Raw genomic sequence first — 16,080 nt, 5'->3', positions numbered from 1 at the left:
CACAAGGGGAATATGGGAGTTAGGATCATGGAAGCAACAACATCAGTAAAGTCAGTGGATTGTCTTTGTAAGTCAGTGTAAAGTGATTTTGACTCTACTAGTGAACATTAGGCAGTGAGAATATATTCATGGCCAATAGAGGGAGCCATAATGTGCAAACATGTTTTTGGGGGCTTCCGGTGTCATGTACATTCTTGAATCCATGCTGGCCATTCACATTTTAACTTTTTCACGAATACTTACCACCACCATCACACTGTAAGTGTTCATTATGACTGGGAGAATTACACTAATCATACAAGTCATACTAATCATACTGGTCATACTAGCAATATTTGTTTAAAAATTAGTAAATATTCATGAAAAGATCAAATTTGACAATAGGCAGCACAGTTTCAACGAGCAGCAAAGTTGTAATACCAACAGGTATTCTGGCCACCGTCTTATGTACATGTTTGGGTGATCTTATAAATACAGTATGGCAAGCATGAAAAAAACATCCCATCCTTCTCTGTGAGTTTCTCAAATGACTCGCCACATGTGGCTGTGAGCCATTTAGATTTGTCCTGAAGTGTGACATCATAGCTGGAGATCACAGGCAGAAGAAAAACCTAAGCAAACCACTTCACATTTGTATATAGCCCATAGACCAATGCTATCTGGCTCATGAAGCGGTTTTCAATGTCCTCTTTAACACCCTGAGCACAGATGTCATATCCTTACTGTCACCAAAATTGTAATGGGTATGTCTTAAACTGTTACTCCAAGGCTCTTGGTAATGTCTTGGTAACGTTATAGCAATGTTGTTATGATGTAGTTGAGTATTTTCAGCAAATAGTGAATAGGCCCGCCTGTGACCCCATCTGCACTCTTAAGAGGCTACACCAAAAAATAGTTATAGGCTACCTGTATCAGTGGATATTTGTGTTGACACTACAATAAAATGCTACAAAATACGATCGCTCTGTTCGTTTAATCAATTGAGTTCATTCAATCAAGTCCATTTAAAATGTCTTATTTACTCTCTGCTCCTGATTACATCGTAACATCTTGAACAATTTCTCTTATCTGCCATTCTTTATGGCAACACAATGAGTGCATGAGTACAATATGCGACCTTGCCTCCTCCACTTGTGCTTGTCTCCTCGTCCCGCCTCCTGGCCCTTCCTCCGTGGAGAAAACGATACAGTTTCCCTGCTGTCAGCTTAGCCACAACAACTTTTGAGGGACTGTTTTTCATTCAACATCCAACATTCAATGAGAAAAATACTCAACAATTGACCATTTGCAAGATATTGAAATATAACGCTGTTGTCAGTGATGTCATCATGACATAATACTTCCTGGTACGAGGAGACAAGCACAAGTGGAGGAGGCAAGGTCGCATATTGTAACGTACTCAATGACAGCTGAAACATTACATATAGCCATAGTGCTGCGCTAAGGGGTTAAGTGCCCCTTTGCATGTTTGGAGAGAGGGTTATCTTATCCCATTGGTCACAGCCCATTCGTACGACTATGCCAAAACCAAAACAATTCCTAACCCTAACCATCATTAAAGGCATGTTCTGTCAGTATCCAATTATTGTAGAGTCTTCATTTTGCAAATATTCACTTTTAAGTTAACTGAAAAGTCAAAACTGCCCAAACCAAAACAATTCCTAACCCTAACCGTCATTAAAGGCATGTAACATGTAGCCTGTTAGCCCAGTAGCCTGAAAGTTACGCTCATCTAGCCGGCTTATTGTCTGACTTATGGGCTGTCGGATTAATGGGCTGTCTGACCAACGGGCAGGCCCTGGAGAGTGCCCTGATGTTGAACCCAACCTTGGTGTTATAGGCTACCTACTGTATATGTGGTTCACACACAGATCAGGTTTTATCATAACCTACTGTTTATATTTCACCACACCATCTCTTAATATAGTATTTAAAACATGTGCTTAAAAAGACTTGTTTCCCCTTGTTATTTTACAGACTTGACTCATGCCAAGTTTTTGGATAAATCCGTATGATCTGTGTGTGCAAGTGATAATAAGTGATGTTGGTTTTACATTCAGATGGTCAAGTGTTTGGTTCCTGGGATTGCCATCTGCTTTATAATGCATGTTGAAATGTACTGTTGCATTTATTATACTGTTGAGCTCTAGAATAGAGGCAATAATGTCAACAAGACCTACCATGTCTCCATGTCTCCGAGATCCGTCTTTGTGTTCCCTTCATGTTTTGGGGTTGTTGAGCATCACCTGTTGCCTACAAAGGAAGTGTTGTGACAATGCTAATGATTAATTACCAGAAAATACTAATCTGACTATAATTAGCCCTACCAGACCTGAAATGATAATCATGGATAAGAAGAAAGGAAGGACCATTGTAGAAAAGAAAGAACAAGATTAAAATACCTGAATTAGTCTCATCTTTTTTTGTATTTTTTTGTTTGTTTTGTTACTGTTTTTGGGGAGGGGTTGGTCAACAGATAGACTACAGTAGGCCTACAGTAGATGCTGTGTCTACTCTACAGACAGTCTTCAACAAGGAACCACATTCTTTGATGACATCTTTCTCGGGTCGCGTGTTCATTCTAGTTCTAGGAGCGTGCTGCTGGGCTAGTTCTAGTGTCATCAAAGGTCTTTCAAAACAGTATGATTTAACCTTTGCATTAGCATAATATTTACCTTTTCTACGGTTTAATTAACATCGGATAACTCTCTTGATAAGCCTCGGCTGAGTTACGGTTTTCAGTGTCTGAATCCAGCAAAAAACAAGTGAGTAAACTCTCCTGGTACAACTGGTGAATTTGTAGTGGACGCTAGCATTGCTGACATAAGTAGCAAAAATGCTAATAGGCTACATAATGATTGTAGCGCAATCATACTTAACGATTTGGATAATACATCCTAGTCATTGTTTTGAATCCACGGGTACTAAAATATAATTCATGGTGTTACACACCAGAAAAAATATCTTACCGTTGGATGTTGTTTTTGTAGCCTGTTAGCTCCGTATGTCAGCCTAGATTGCTAGGAAAAGTGGCTGTTTTCAACTTCAAGCCAGTTCGCATTATGGACTTGGGTGTAACCCTCGAAAATTAAGTCTAAATTATGTGCTTTGTCGGTGCCAGTCTTGTTGAGTGAGAGCGAAGATGGCTGCCACTTGGATCTGCTGCAACAGCTGCTTTTCTTCAGCATCCCCTGGCAATGAACTAGCAGTGTCCACCTGTCGTCACATCATCTGTAGCAGATGTTTCAAGAAAGGTGAGGTCCTCTTGTTTCTCAGTTGAAAACGTTGCTTGCTATTACCGTGTGTACTATTATGAAGGACATGAAGTATTCTCATGAAGGACATGAAGTTAAAATGATGCATTTGCATTTTGCACTACTTGATTTTTCTACAGGTAATGTTCAGCAGGGGCAGTGTGGAATTTGCAAGGCAAAGTGTCATCTCTCTCTGATATCAGACAAGGTAAATGCAAGAAGGCCTACCCTAGTAATATTGGCTACATAGTCTGTAAAAATCCTATGGTCCCTATGGAGTTGATTGTACATAGGGCCCAAAGTTTGCTGCTACGCCCCTGACTGCAGTGTAGAGGTGCAGTGTTCTTCACTGCATTGATGTGGGATACTGATAAATCAAAAGGTCCATCTACACACAGTAATGTGTCTCTTTTGTGTGGTCTGTATGTGTTGTGTGCTTTTCCATACAGAGTAGTCCAGATGTGAAAGCTCTCTTTACTGACCTGGGGTCTACAGCGACAAAGTACTTCTCAGAGATCAAAGGAGTAAGTCGAATTCAGATCTCTTCAGATATGCGTTGTACTTATCATTAAAATGGTGTCAATTATTTGTAATATGCAATAATTCACATTATGACAAATATGACAGTAATACTATATGTGTAATTATGTAAATATGTAATATGATTATTTTGACAAACTTCTTCCACATAAACCCAAAGCACATCACTGTGTGGCCCATGTAAAACCCTTTTTGAATGCAGTACCGGCATGTTGATATGGGTTCAGAATGTACTGAAAGGCTTGCATTCTTTTTTTAGGTCTTGCAATTCCAGGCAAGACAACAAAAGCGATTACTGACACATTATCAACAAAGGGTAAGAAGTAAAAGTAATATTAATATTTATTTATGTCACAGAGTATTTTGCCAATGTACAGTGCCAATGTACAGTGCCAATGTCTTTGAGCCGACAATAAAGTTTCCATGGTGCAGTGATACAGTATTTTGTAGCTCTTTTCCCCACTAAATGGCCGATGTTATCATATCCACATTTGATTTCAGAGTCAAAACCTGGAAGAAACGGTTATGAAAATGAAACAGGAGATACAAGAACTGAACAAGTAGGGGTTTTTTGAGTGTCTTTTTCATTTTACATCAAAGAATCAATCAAGAACCAATCAAAGAACTACATCATGATCTAAGATGTTTTGGTCACATTGTTTTTCAGAAAGATCTCGCAGCAGAACATGTACATACACAAGCTGGAGAGCTCAGCTCATCAAAGGTACAGTTAGATCTTACACGGAAATTTCATGGTAATATAAGAATTTTCTTACCCAAGTCAAAGGAAGCTTCAAAGCTTTCAGAATTCTATACCAACCAAGCTATACAATTGTGTAATTAATATCTTATGAACATCATAGTAAAGTAGAACATTAGAAAGTCACTTATAAGTATAGTACAAATGTGTTTGCACCATGCATCCGCTTTCAAAGCTTGAAATGTGCTCTCTACACGGTTATGTTTCCCTCTATGAATACGCTGCCATTACCATGACCATGACCTTTGTGAGTAATCTTTGTCAAAATGTTAAAAATATATCATTATAATATAAATTATTTGATTCTTTTCAGGACTGCACATGCAGAGCCAGATGCCATGTCTATGTTTTATAAGGTATCTATAATATACCTCTATATCTAATAAAGCCTTCGCATCTTGTTACATATTTAATTTAATTATATTTATCTTATTGACATGTTTTATTCTCTGCATTTGACCTTCTTGCATCTTTGCATGCTTTGCCTTTCACAGCTCAAAGCACTTACACTTTTTATAATACACCTATTGCATTAATAACACGTTTTAGTCTCCCTATTCCTCTGTGTATCTGACCTCGTCCTCTATTTAATTCATGACCTGCCATTCACAGCCTGAAGCGCGAAGCCCGAAGCTGCCAAGACTGTCTGTCATCAGTCCTCCTCAAGATGGCAGTATTGGTCAGTATAAGCCAGTGGTTTCCAACCTTTTTTTGTCACTGAACCCCATTTTGACATCCCAAATTTCTGAGGTCCCCATACATATTTTTTCACGATAAAAATGAAAACATAACTGAGCTATTTAAGTTGTAGTAGGGTATTAAAGGTGGGGTTGCAGATATGACATCACGTTGGGGGAACTCCCCAGGATTCTAAGGTTCTACATAGACTCTCCAACGTGATATAATAGTACAATTACTAAAAATGGTTAACCTGCAACCCCACCTTTAAACCTATAGATATGTATAACAGTGTATTAATGATGTTTCAAAGAAAATATTGAATTGTCATGTTATATTAATAGTAATATTTTATCAGTAGATGTGTTTCAGACATTTCAGCCAATATTTGAATTCCAGGCAACCCCACATGGGGTCCTGACCCCAGTGTTGAGAAACACTGCTATAAGCCTTCAGAGAGATCTCATGAACACAGGAAATGCTGTAGTACTACTACAGCAGTTCCCAAACTTTTTCAGACCCCCTTCTGGACATATGAGAATATTTTCGCCCTATATGGTACTGGTCCCAAGCCAGGCCACGCCCTCCTAGTAAGGCAACACCTTCGGCGTTGTTTCTAGTCAGGCCAAGAGCAATGTAAACATCGTTTGATCTCCAGAAAAATTGGGAACTCCACCCACTTTGTCGGAAGCCAGTAGCAAGTAGCAAACCTAGGGAGGCATGTCAACCATGGCGTTTGGGAAACGTTAATTGTTATGCCCTTAGTCAGACCAAGTCTCGAAGCGATTTGAAAGTTGATGATAATTAGGCTAACTGGTCCCGACCTCAGGGCTCTAAATGAACTTTTTCATCACCCCCCAAAATGGCTAGTAGATGTTTATATTACCAGCCAAAGAAACACTCACTAATGTGTCTAGCAAGTGGCTAGCAATATTTCTCTTCTACCAGCCAAACTGGATTTTCACCAGCATGTGGCTGGTTGGGTAGGTGTTCATTTAGAACCCTGAATGCAGTTATGCCGTTAATGTATGGGCATGAAGATGTGTATGTGACATATCGTCACTGTCAGGCAGACACCTTGTATCTCCACTTTTCATTGTTTTTTACTTAGCGATTTATATACGGTATTACTATTTTCTTTGTAAATAATAATTTCAACATCAGCGTTGGTTATTAAATAATTTATCATACAAATATACCGGTACTCATGGAAACTGACCAGTAGTACTGATTTATATTTTATAATGAATAAAGAACGAATATAAAATCATAATAAAAAAAAGAGGCGATACAAGGATTCTGCTGGGCAACGATGTGACATATAAAATAAGTCTCACTATTATTATTTATTATTTGTGAAATACAGGCACAGTTCCTCACAGAGTCAGCCCTGCTCATTCTGCAACTGTCAGGTATTGCACATTCATTTCCTCTTAAAAAAAAACACACACAAAAAAACATTATTGGTCAAATTTCTTTACTTCATACTTTTTAATGTCTCAATTTCCATCAGGATCAATGGAGTAGCTCTTCTACTATTACTAATTCTTAGTAGTAGAGGTTAGACTTAACTTGACGCCGTCGTCATATGTATGATGAGATATTGACATAACAGTGTTTTGACACAGTTACAATAGTAGTCATAGTAGTTGTAGTAGTCGTACTCTGTACATTTCACTCATCGAGTCTGATACAGTGTTCTAATAATTATTCAAAGTTGTGTGAATGTTGACTATTCTGTTGGCTTGTTTTTTTTTTCATTTTATATTTATTTGACACTTTTACTTTCATACTTTCATCAGGCTACTGTGTCTTGCATTGACAAAAGTTTTCTCAATGTAGAAATAGTAAGTTACTGTAGAATGCTACAATGCTACTGTAGAATGTTTGTTTATCATTTATCAGACAGTGCACTTTCATATTTTTTCCTTTTTGGGACATGTGTCACCTTTGTTAAGATTTATTACAGCATGTGTGATGCATTTATTTATTCACTTACTCTTTTTTTTAGTCTTTCCGGGAGCCTCGCCTCAAGATGCCTAGCCCCAGATGGCAACTTTGGTTAGTATATTGGGGTCTTATTTGAGATACAGTATGTTACACTATGTATATGTTCTTTTTCAATCATGTCATTTCATCTGAAGTTACCCTTTGAATAAATAGTATGTGAGTGGAGTTCATTTTGAGGTGTGTTGGTTTGCAGAGGTGTCAAAAGTAAAAGTAAAAGTGAAAATAAATTTACATTGTAACTACATCACTAGCACATGGTATTACATAGCTGTTAATGTTACCTAATGAGGTAGATGTTACTGTGTTGTTTCTGCAAAACACTGAAAACCTAACAAGAGCCCACCACAAAACCTGATCCTACCAGTGCAGAGTAAGCTGATCAGAAGACAACTACACACTGTACACAGGTTTTACAGGTTACTCATATAACTTAAGTTACCTGCATTGGAATGAAACTGTGTTTCTTCATTTTTTAACTCTTACTTTGACACCTCTGGAAGCAGATACAGGAAGTCTCTTCAGGCATGACCAAGTTCAGTGCCCACCAATAACTTTATGATTACAGTCAAGATGGATCAATCGATCAATTAAATTGATTGATCTAGTACAGTGTTTCTTGCGGTACAGTGTAGGAAGGAGACTGTGGTGTTTTTTTTTTTACTACGTTTGACACCTCTGATTGTTTGTGAATTGCAGGTTCGCTACCTCACCTAGGGAGCATCCACCCTGTTCGCCCTCCATCTATCAGGTACACGCTGCATATTTTCACTCATCCAGTAATGTAACACAATTTAATGGCACACAATGCAAATGCAATGTGAAGCAGGGTTTATAACAGTGCTGTGTTGTGTCTTTCTCATCAGTGGGCGGGATTTCTCTTGTGGCATTAAGACAGACAGCGGGTTGAACCAGTCAATGAGCTTGATGACCACTCCACGTACCCAATGGGAAACGCCGGTTTTTAAAGCCCCCTTCCGATACTCATCTATGTCCTCATTGCATTGATAATAATGACAACGACCCACTGCAGACAACGCTGCCTTTAATTTACAGCAAGACAGCCACATATACAGCAATACACTGTTGGTGGACATATCCGAATGAACCATTTGCTTTAACCTGTAAATGTTCTGACTTATTAAAATGGCACATTCTTATACATTTTTCTATGCAAAGGTGTGTGTGTCAATCAGCTTAAAGGAGAAGTCCACTTTTTTGAACATTAAGGCCATTTTTTGAATGGTCTGCAATGTTTTAGAGTCCCCCTCACCGTTTATTTCATGTTTGCTGCAGTCTTTGTTATTTGGCTGATTTGGATTTGATCTCAACCAGCTTTAGAATGGCCGTCTATGGGCACCTGCAACTCTGTTCTTAAAATCACATTTAACATTTGTTTTGAAGAATATGCAACTCAGCAAGTGTTCAGCAGTATGTAAGCAGCACTTGTGTTCCTTCGCAATTTTTGTAGCGAAATATGGCATCTGTCGTGTTTTATGTAGCAATTTGTAAGTTAAGTTTCACTTTCACTTTCACTTTCTTTCACAAAATGGCAAATAAAAAATGACAGAAGCCATATTTCGCCTTGAAACTTGTTAGGGACTGCTAGTGAACACTCCTAACCACTTTGTGAGCTGAAGACTTTCGAAAACAAATGTTTAAGGTGATTTTAAGAACAGAGTTGCAGGTGCTCATAGACGGCCATTCTAAAGCTGGTTGAGATCAAATCCAAATCAGCCAAATAACAGAGACTGCAGCAAACATGAAATAAACGGTGAGGGGGACTCTAAAACATTGCAGACCACTCAGAAAATGGCCTTAATGTTCAAAAAACTGGACTTCTCCTTTAACGAAATGCTCACTTTTAGGTCAGACGGGTGGAAAAGAAGGGGAGAAAAAAATGAAGATGAAACATGCAAATCCCCTTACAGTAAATTTTTCAATGTTCAGTGGTCCATAAAAGGCAGCCATGGCCTAATGGTTAAAGAGATGGACTTAAGATCAGAGGGTTGTCAGACCGAATCTTACCTCACGCCATACCTCACTCCATGGCTGAAGTGCCCTTGAGCAAGGCATCTAACCCCACACTCCTCCAGGGACTGTAACCAACAGGGTTTTACCATTCTCCTGTACTTTCAACCGTTCTCTGGGTATGGCAGTGCAGATTTTACCTTCATGCTAGCAGTTAACATTGAGTCCTATGAGACCAGCTGGCGGCTAACTGGTCTCATAGGACTCAATGTTAACTGCTAGCGTGGAGGTAAAATTTGCACTGCCATAGCTACAAAACGGTTGAAAGTACAGGAAATCGGTAAAACCCTATTATTTAACTCAAGGGGGGGTGTCAAATAAGTTTATTTCCAAAAATGGGACAGTATCCCTTTAAGTGTAAGTGAAATCCCAACTGGGAACCTCCCATTGTCATTGTGACACAGCACACAAGTGAACACTGCACACAACGAAATTGCATGTATGTCTCACCTGTGCAAGGAGGCAGTCCCCAATGGCGCCTAAAAGGGAGCAGTGTGGCGGGACGGTTTCATGGTCAGTCATGCAGGAGACTGGGGGAGAGCACTGGTTAATTACTCCCACCTCACCAACCTGGCAGGTTAGGAGTCGAACCTGCAACCTTTGGGCTACAAGTCTGACACCCTAACCACTTACCCATGGCTGCCCTTAAAATAACTTTGAGTTGTTTTGGATTTTAAAAAAGCTAGGCAAAGTTTAACGTAATGTAAAGAAAACACTGTAATGTTAACAGGTGGCCACTAGGTGGCCTATAGAGATCAGTTACTGAACAGAACACTGCTGCTAGAATAGGAGACACCACACAAGGGAGGCAGGCTGAGCTCAGCTGAGGTGTGCCCTTTGAGATCTGTGCTGTGCTGTTCGGTAGTGGGTAGACATCAATAGCTTCATTATAATGATAATTCCCTTTGTCAAAACAGTTCAATGAATACACTGAATTTGTGAGAAATGTTCACAAGTGATTTTATAAGCAAAATTGTGTGTTCTCTGCTTTCTAAAATGCATGTGTAGCCAGACCAACGAGCACACAGAAAAGTGGGTACATCTGGGGTAAGGATCCTGTAGGAGTTATACTCACATCCGTTTGAGCAGTAGGTCTATTCTAAGGCTAAATTCGAATTGTTCATTGGTTCACCCACCATACATAATGCACTGTTAGGTCCACTTCCATCTTATGTGGTGAACTACATACAAGGCCGGTTCTAGTCAATTTGAACCCTAGGCATCCCTTTCCTTTTCGTGCATTTCGAAATTGTCATCTGTGCACACAATGCTGTCTGATTGGGCACAGCTGACCTCCTAGTACAAACATATAGACTGAATGGTCATGAAATAATCAATGTCAATGTAAAGTTTACTGAGTGGCTTTTGGGTTCCCCCGTCGAATTTGGGGCCCTAGACCAGAAGTGCGCCCTGGGGGTGCACCAGAGATTCCAGGGGGTGCGCAGAATTCTGTTTGTGTTGAGGTTGTGACCAAAATTCTGCTTGAGAACATGAAAAACAAATTAAAACGTGTTTTGGTCCCCATTTACAGTCATTAAAGTATTGATTAATGTCTCAAGCAAGAATCATAGTAACTAATCAATCACTTAAATTGTGTTTTAGTGTGTATACACGTACATGTGTAGAAGTTTGGGTTGGGGGTACGCGGTTTGTCTTGGGCACAGGTAAGAGGGTGCTTTAAGAACCACTGCCCTAGACAACCGCATTGTCTGCTTATGTCTAGCGCCGGCCCTGACTACGTAGTAACCGAGTAAACTTTTCAGACCCCAACTAGGCATTACTTCCCAGCCTCGCTCGAGTAACCTACTAACAAGCCAAGGCCAACTTACTCAGTACACTAAAATGGAGTGGGACCATATGTGCTCAGAAGAGTGTTGATTAACACTGCCACATCTCCTGTGTATATTTCACTTGGTCACACGTTTGTCTCCATAGACCCAGTCAGCACCTCTGGCCCGCCCATGAAAGAGGAATTATGTGTAAATTCTAGTTCAAAAGTACTAATTTTTAGGTGACTTTCACGTTAATTAAGATTGACTACATGTTTTTTATTCCAAACTAAAAAAAGATAAAAAACACATTTTGTCAAAATTGAGTTTAGCCTGAAAATGATCTTTGTACCACCTCCATTATCTTTTACAAAACGTTATGGTACAAATATGTCCCATTTTAAAGATAATGCGCTGTCAAATTTGCAGTAACTACAATACCCAACCTAATACCAATACTTTGAAGGCTTTTGTCTCAGTTTCAATGCTGGCGTAGTTACTGCATGCTTCATTGTGTAATCTAGCCAGTGTTTTCTTGTGGTGACGAGACTGCAACCAACCATCAGACTCAAGGTTTTGAATAAATCAATTTTATTGCATTAAATAATCAAACCAAATATGGGATCTAGATACCTTTGGATATTTCAGTCACCCATTGAACAGACACAATATTTGAACCATACTGAACAGAAAACAGGGGACTAACTGTATTATTTTTTTCTCTTTTCTTTTCTTTTTTTTCATTTGTACACACAGGACAACTTCTATTACCATGGGTTAAGATATGTTCCTAAAAATAATGCCATTATTATAGTATTGTATTGAGAAATAATGCACAATAGCACATCACAGTAAGGGCAGTCTTAAGGTCATCGGTTTGCTTGCATACTTCTGATGCACGCGGCAGTATATAGCTTATGGTCAGGGTGCGATTTGTACATTCGTGGAAGCTGACAGGGCGGGACAACGGGGTCACTTGCCCCGGGCCCAGACGGGGGGTGGGGGTGGGGGGGGGGGGGGCAGAATTGGGTCCTTATTGCATTGCATGTGTTGGGGGTAGGGTGGAGGGCGGAGCTTTTCAGATGACTTTGTCCCTGGGTCCGGCCAAAGCTGCCAGCGGCCCTGATTACCTTTGGGATTGAGATTGGAGGAATAAATGTAAAATGTACGTCCGTCCCTCATCTCTGTTTTTTCGACAAACCCCCCATTTTTCTTTTTCTTTTTTTCAACAAATCGCACCCTGCTTATGTCCAAACACTCAACCTCATCATAACATCGACACTATAATAGTGATTTCAAACTATTACATCATCACACATACATAAACGTAATGCCCCATTTCACGTAGAAACACATTTCCACCTGGAAATAAATACACGTTGCTTCTACAATCACTTGATAAGGCACACACTATTCAAATACAGTTATTAAAAAATAAAAACACGTAGGGTAGGTAACATCATCAAAGGCATTTACGGTACTGTACGTAATTGCATTTAGTGGTAACGATTGCGATTACAATTATTTGGTGAGGTGAGGCTCTCCACCTGTTGCATTCTAACGTTGCCAAGGCAACAGATGAGCTTAGGACTTGTGTCATACCATGGTGAGGAGATGTACCGTAGAGACTCAGTGACTAGTAGACCAGATGCTAACAAACACAAATAATAAAAAAACACATCAAATGTCTGGCTTTTTTAAAACTTAAAAAGTGTAAGAGGTTGTGTCTGAGAGGCTTAGCATTTAGCCTAGCTACAGTGCCCTCCATAATTATTGGCACCCCTGGTTGAGATGTGTTAAAAGCCTTAAAATAAATTCAGTGTTTATTGCAGAAGAATACTGTCACACTGAAAATTGTAGGAAAATGTAGCATTCAACTCAAATGAATTGTAAGAAAATAAAAAAATCCCTGACTAAAAAATAATTATTTTTCATTAAATCACCTGTTCCACAATTATTGGCACCCTTAACAATTCCCAGGAAATAAATATAATTGAAGCATTTCTGTCATTTCTACAGTAGTTTACAAAGTTTACCAGAGTATGTAGGAACATTTAATTAGTAATTCATCACTTCCTGTTTCCCTGGGGTATAAATATGACGTGACACGGAGGCCATTTCTCTTATCCACTCTTAAACATGGGAAAGACAAAGGAACACAGCATACAAGTGAGGCAGATGTGCGTCGACCTTCACAGGTCAGGCAGAGGCTACAAGAAGATTGCCACTCAACTGCAGCTGCCCATATCCACTGTGAGAGGAATAATTAAGAAGTTCAAAACAACTGGAACAGTGGTAAACAAGCCTGGACGAGGACCCAAGTTTATTTTGCCACCACGCACAGTGAGGAGGATGGTAAGAGAAATCAAAAGATCTCCAAAGCTCACTGTTACAGAATTACAACAAATGGTAGCATCCTGGGGTCACAAAGTCTCCAAATCAACCATCAGGCGCTGTCTGCACGCCAACAAGCTGTTTGGGAGGCATGCACAGAGAAAACCTTTCCTCACTCACAATCATAAACGCAAGCGTCTGGAGTTCGCCAAGCGGTATTGGGGCTTCAACTGGGACCGTGTGCTTTGGTCAGATGAGACCAAGATTGAGCTTTTTGGCAACAAACACTCTAAGTGGGTCTGGCGTACCACGAAAGATGCGCATGCTGAAAAGCACCTCATACCCACTGTGAAGTATGGAGGTGGGTCAGTGATGCTGTGGGGCTGTTTCGCTTCCAAAGGCCCTGGGAACCTTGTTAGGGTGCATGGCATCATGAATGCTTTGAAATACCAGGACATTTTAAATCAAAATCTGTTGCCCTCTGCCCGAAAGCTGAAGCTGGGTCGTCACTGGGTCTTTCAGCAAGACAATGACCCTAAACATATGGCCAAATCTACACAGAAATGGTTCACCAGACACAAAATCAAGCTCCTCCCATGGCCATCTCAGTCCCCTGACCTCAACCCCATTGAGAACCTGTGGGGTGAGCTGAAGAGGAGAGTACAGAGGAGAGGACCCAGGTCTCTGGATGATTTAGAGAGATTCTGCAAAGAGGAATGGCTGAAGATCCCTCTTTCTGTCTTTTCCCATCTTGTGAAACATTATAGGAGAAGATTAGGTGCTGTTTTGTTGGCAAAAGGGGGTTGTACAAAATATTAACACCAGGGGTGCTAATAATTGTGACACACATTATTTGATGTCAAATAATTATTTCTTTATGTGGGATTTTTTCCCAACTGAATAAATGCACTTGTATTGAAGGTTGGATTTTTCTCCTTTTTTCCATTAAGGTCCCATATTATTTAGAAAAAAAATAAAATAATTGGAAGCTAAAAAACACATCTCAACCAGGGGTGCCAATAATTATGGAGGGCACTGTATATGAGTACAAATTATTGTCTACGTCACACTGGAAAAAGTTGAATTATAGAAAATGTTTAACAGGAAGATATTCAACAAGCAGACAGATAGTGTATGCACGTTAAAACAAAGCTATGAACATAAAGGTTACATGCCAGCAAAATACATCTTAAATAGGATTCATAACAAGAACTCTAAAACTAAACCGTGTTTGAATTGGCACTAGCAAACTTTTTTTCAGCCAAAGACTAGGCACACACATGTAATCAACACATGTGCCCTTGCAAGAATTGGGTAAAAGCCACACTCATTATCACATGCATTCATGCATACACACAACAAGCAAACACTGATCTAAACAATACTTTTAACATTTTATAACATTACCTGAAAATACAACATTAAGTGCTGACTGAGACTGCATGTGGGATTTCACGAAAACTCCAAAAACACATTTTTGACAGACATAAAGAGCACATTATTGGTTTGTGTGTATGTAGTGGACATGCAATATAATAAATCGGGTGATTGTTAGTTTGTTCTCATCCTGTTTGCTGTCTCAGCAAAGTAAGGCACATTTATTCATTTATGTATTTTATTTTAAGTGCATTTCATGCATAATGTACCTCCACGACGTGCACCACATAGGAAATATTCAGTAGTTAAATAACACGAAAAATGGTCAACAATTGTAATGCAAAAAAATAAATGCAATCCGAGATATCAGCTACAATGAAATGTATGTTAACTACTGCAGCTAAATTAAATGTGCTTCACAACTCCACATGATATGACGTTGGGCTGAATTAGGGGCCTTGGCAGTGGAACTGAGCAAAGTAAATCTGGAAAAACAATTAAGAAAAAAAAGATGACATTAGTTTGGGTTGCTTAGCAATGGAAATGATACTATCTACCTATAATAAAAATAAATAAAAAAGAATTGATTGTTGATGATTGTCAAGAGACCATGCAATTTGCTTATCACTAATACCGTACCTACACATTCCTAGCATCAATATTTTTTCTACTACTGACTGCAATTTTTAAAAGTTCAAGAGAGTGGCTCGGCTGATCGACTGGGTTTTGAGCACACAGTAAAATGCATGCCGGCCGGGCGGCCAGACAAACGACCCGACCCAAGGCAGCCCTGAGCCCCTGGCCCTGGTCCCGCTTCTGGGTTTTATATGGAAATGCACCTGTAGAAGACATTTGCTGCGCTGGAACTGGAGCTGAACGTTCCTGATAGAGGCCTACCACAGCAGTTTTCAAACCGGGGGCCGGGAACCCCTGGCCTGGGGGGCCACTAGGAGGTGATGCTAGGGGGCCCGTAGCATGTTGACAGGAGAAGTATAACAAAATAGAATAGATAATTGAATACATTTAACTAAAGTAAACCAATATAAATAATCAATATACTGTGACTGTGCTATCGCTTTCTTCTTAATGTTAATATTATCACTTTCTTCTTTAAAGTGTTCACATGTAATATACTGTATTGTGTTTTCTGTTGCGCATTAATGGGTTTTAGGAGTGCACCAACTTCATTGAGGTGTGAAGGTGGATGCAAAAAAAAAAATGGTGTGGCTCAGCCAATGCCGGGGGGGTTGGGGTTGGATGGATGTATGTATAGTCAGTGGGGGGCCTTGGCTGGAATCTACCATTATATGTGGGGCCTTGTCATGGTAAG

The 16,080-nt window shown here is 39.7% G+C and overlaps 1 protein-coding gene across 1 annotated transcript; it reads left to right on the top strand.

The window, feature by feature from the left end:
* The first annotated feature begins 2,614 nt into the window (after positions 1-2,614).
* On the top strand, positions 2,615-4,528 carry LOC134439974 (probable E3 SUMO-protein ligase RNF212). Its single transcript, XM_063189901.1, has 7 exons — positions 2,615-2,765; positions 3,122-3,254; positions 3,395-3,462; positions 3,704-3,778; positions 4,054-4,110; positions 4,296-4,354; positions 4,462-4,528. The coding sequence occupies exons 2-7, from the start codon at positions 3,143-3,145 to the stop codon at positions 4,526-4,528; spliced, it is 438 nt and encodes a 145-aa protein (XP_063045971.1). The 5' UTR covers positions 2,615-2,765; positions 3,122-3,142.
* The last annotated feature ends 11,552 nt before the right edge of the window (positions 4,529-16,080 follow it).

This window comes from Engraulis encrasicolus, chromosome 23 (genome assembly GCF_034702125.1).
Source record: "Engraulis encrasicolus isolate BLACKSEA-1 chromosome 23, IST_EnEncr_1.0, whole genome shotgun sequence".
In the NCBI taxonomy this organism is placed as follows: Eukaryota; Metazoa; Chordata; class Actinopteri; order Clupeiformes; family Engraulidae; genus Engraulis; species Engraulis encrasicolus.
This window is presented reverse-complemented; position numbering and strand designations above follow the sequence as displayed.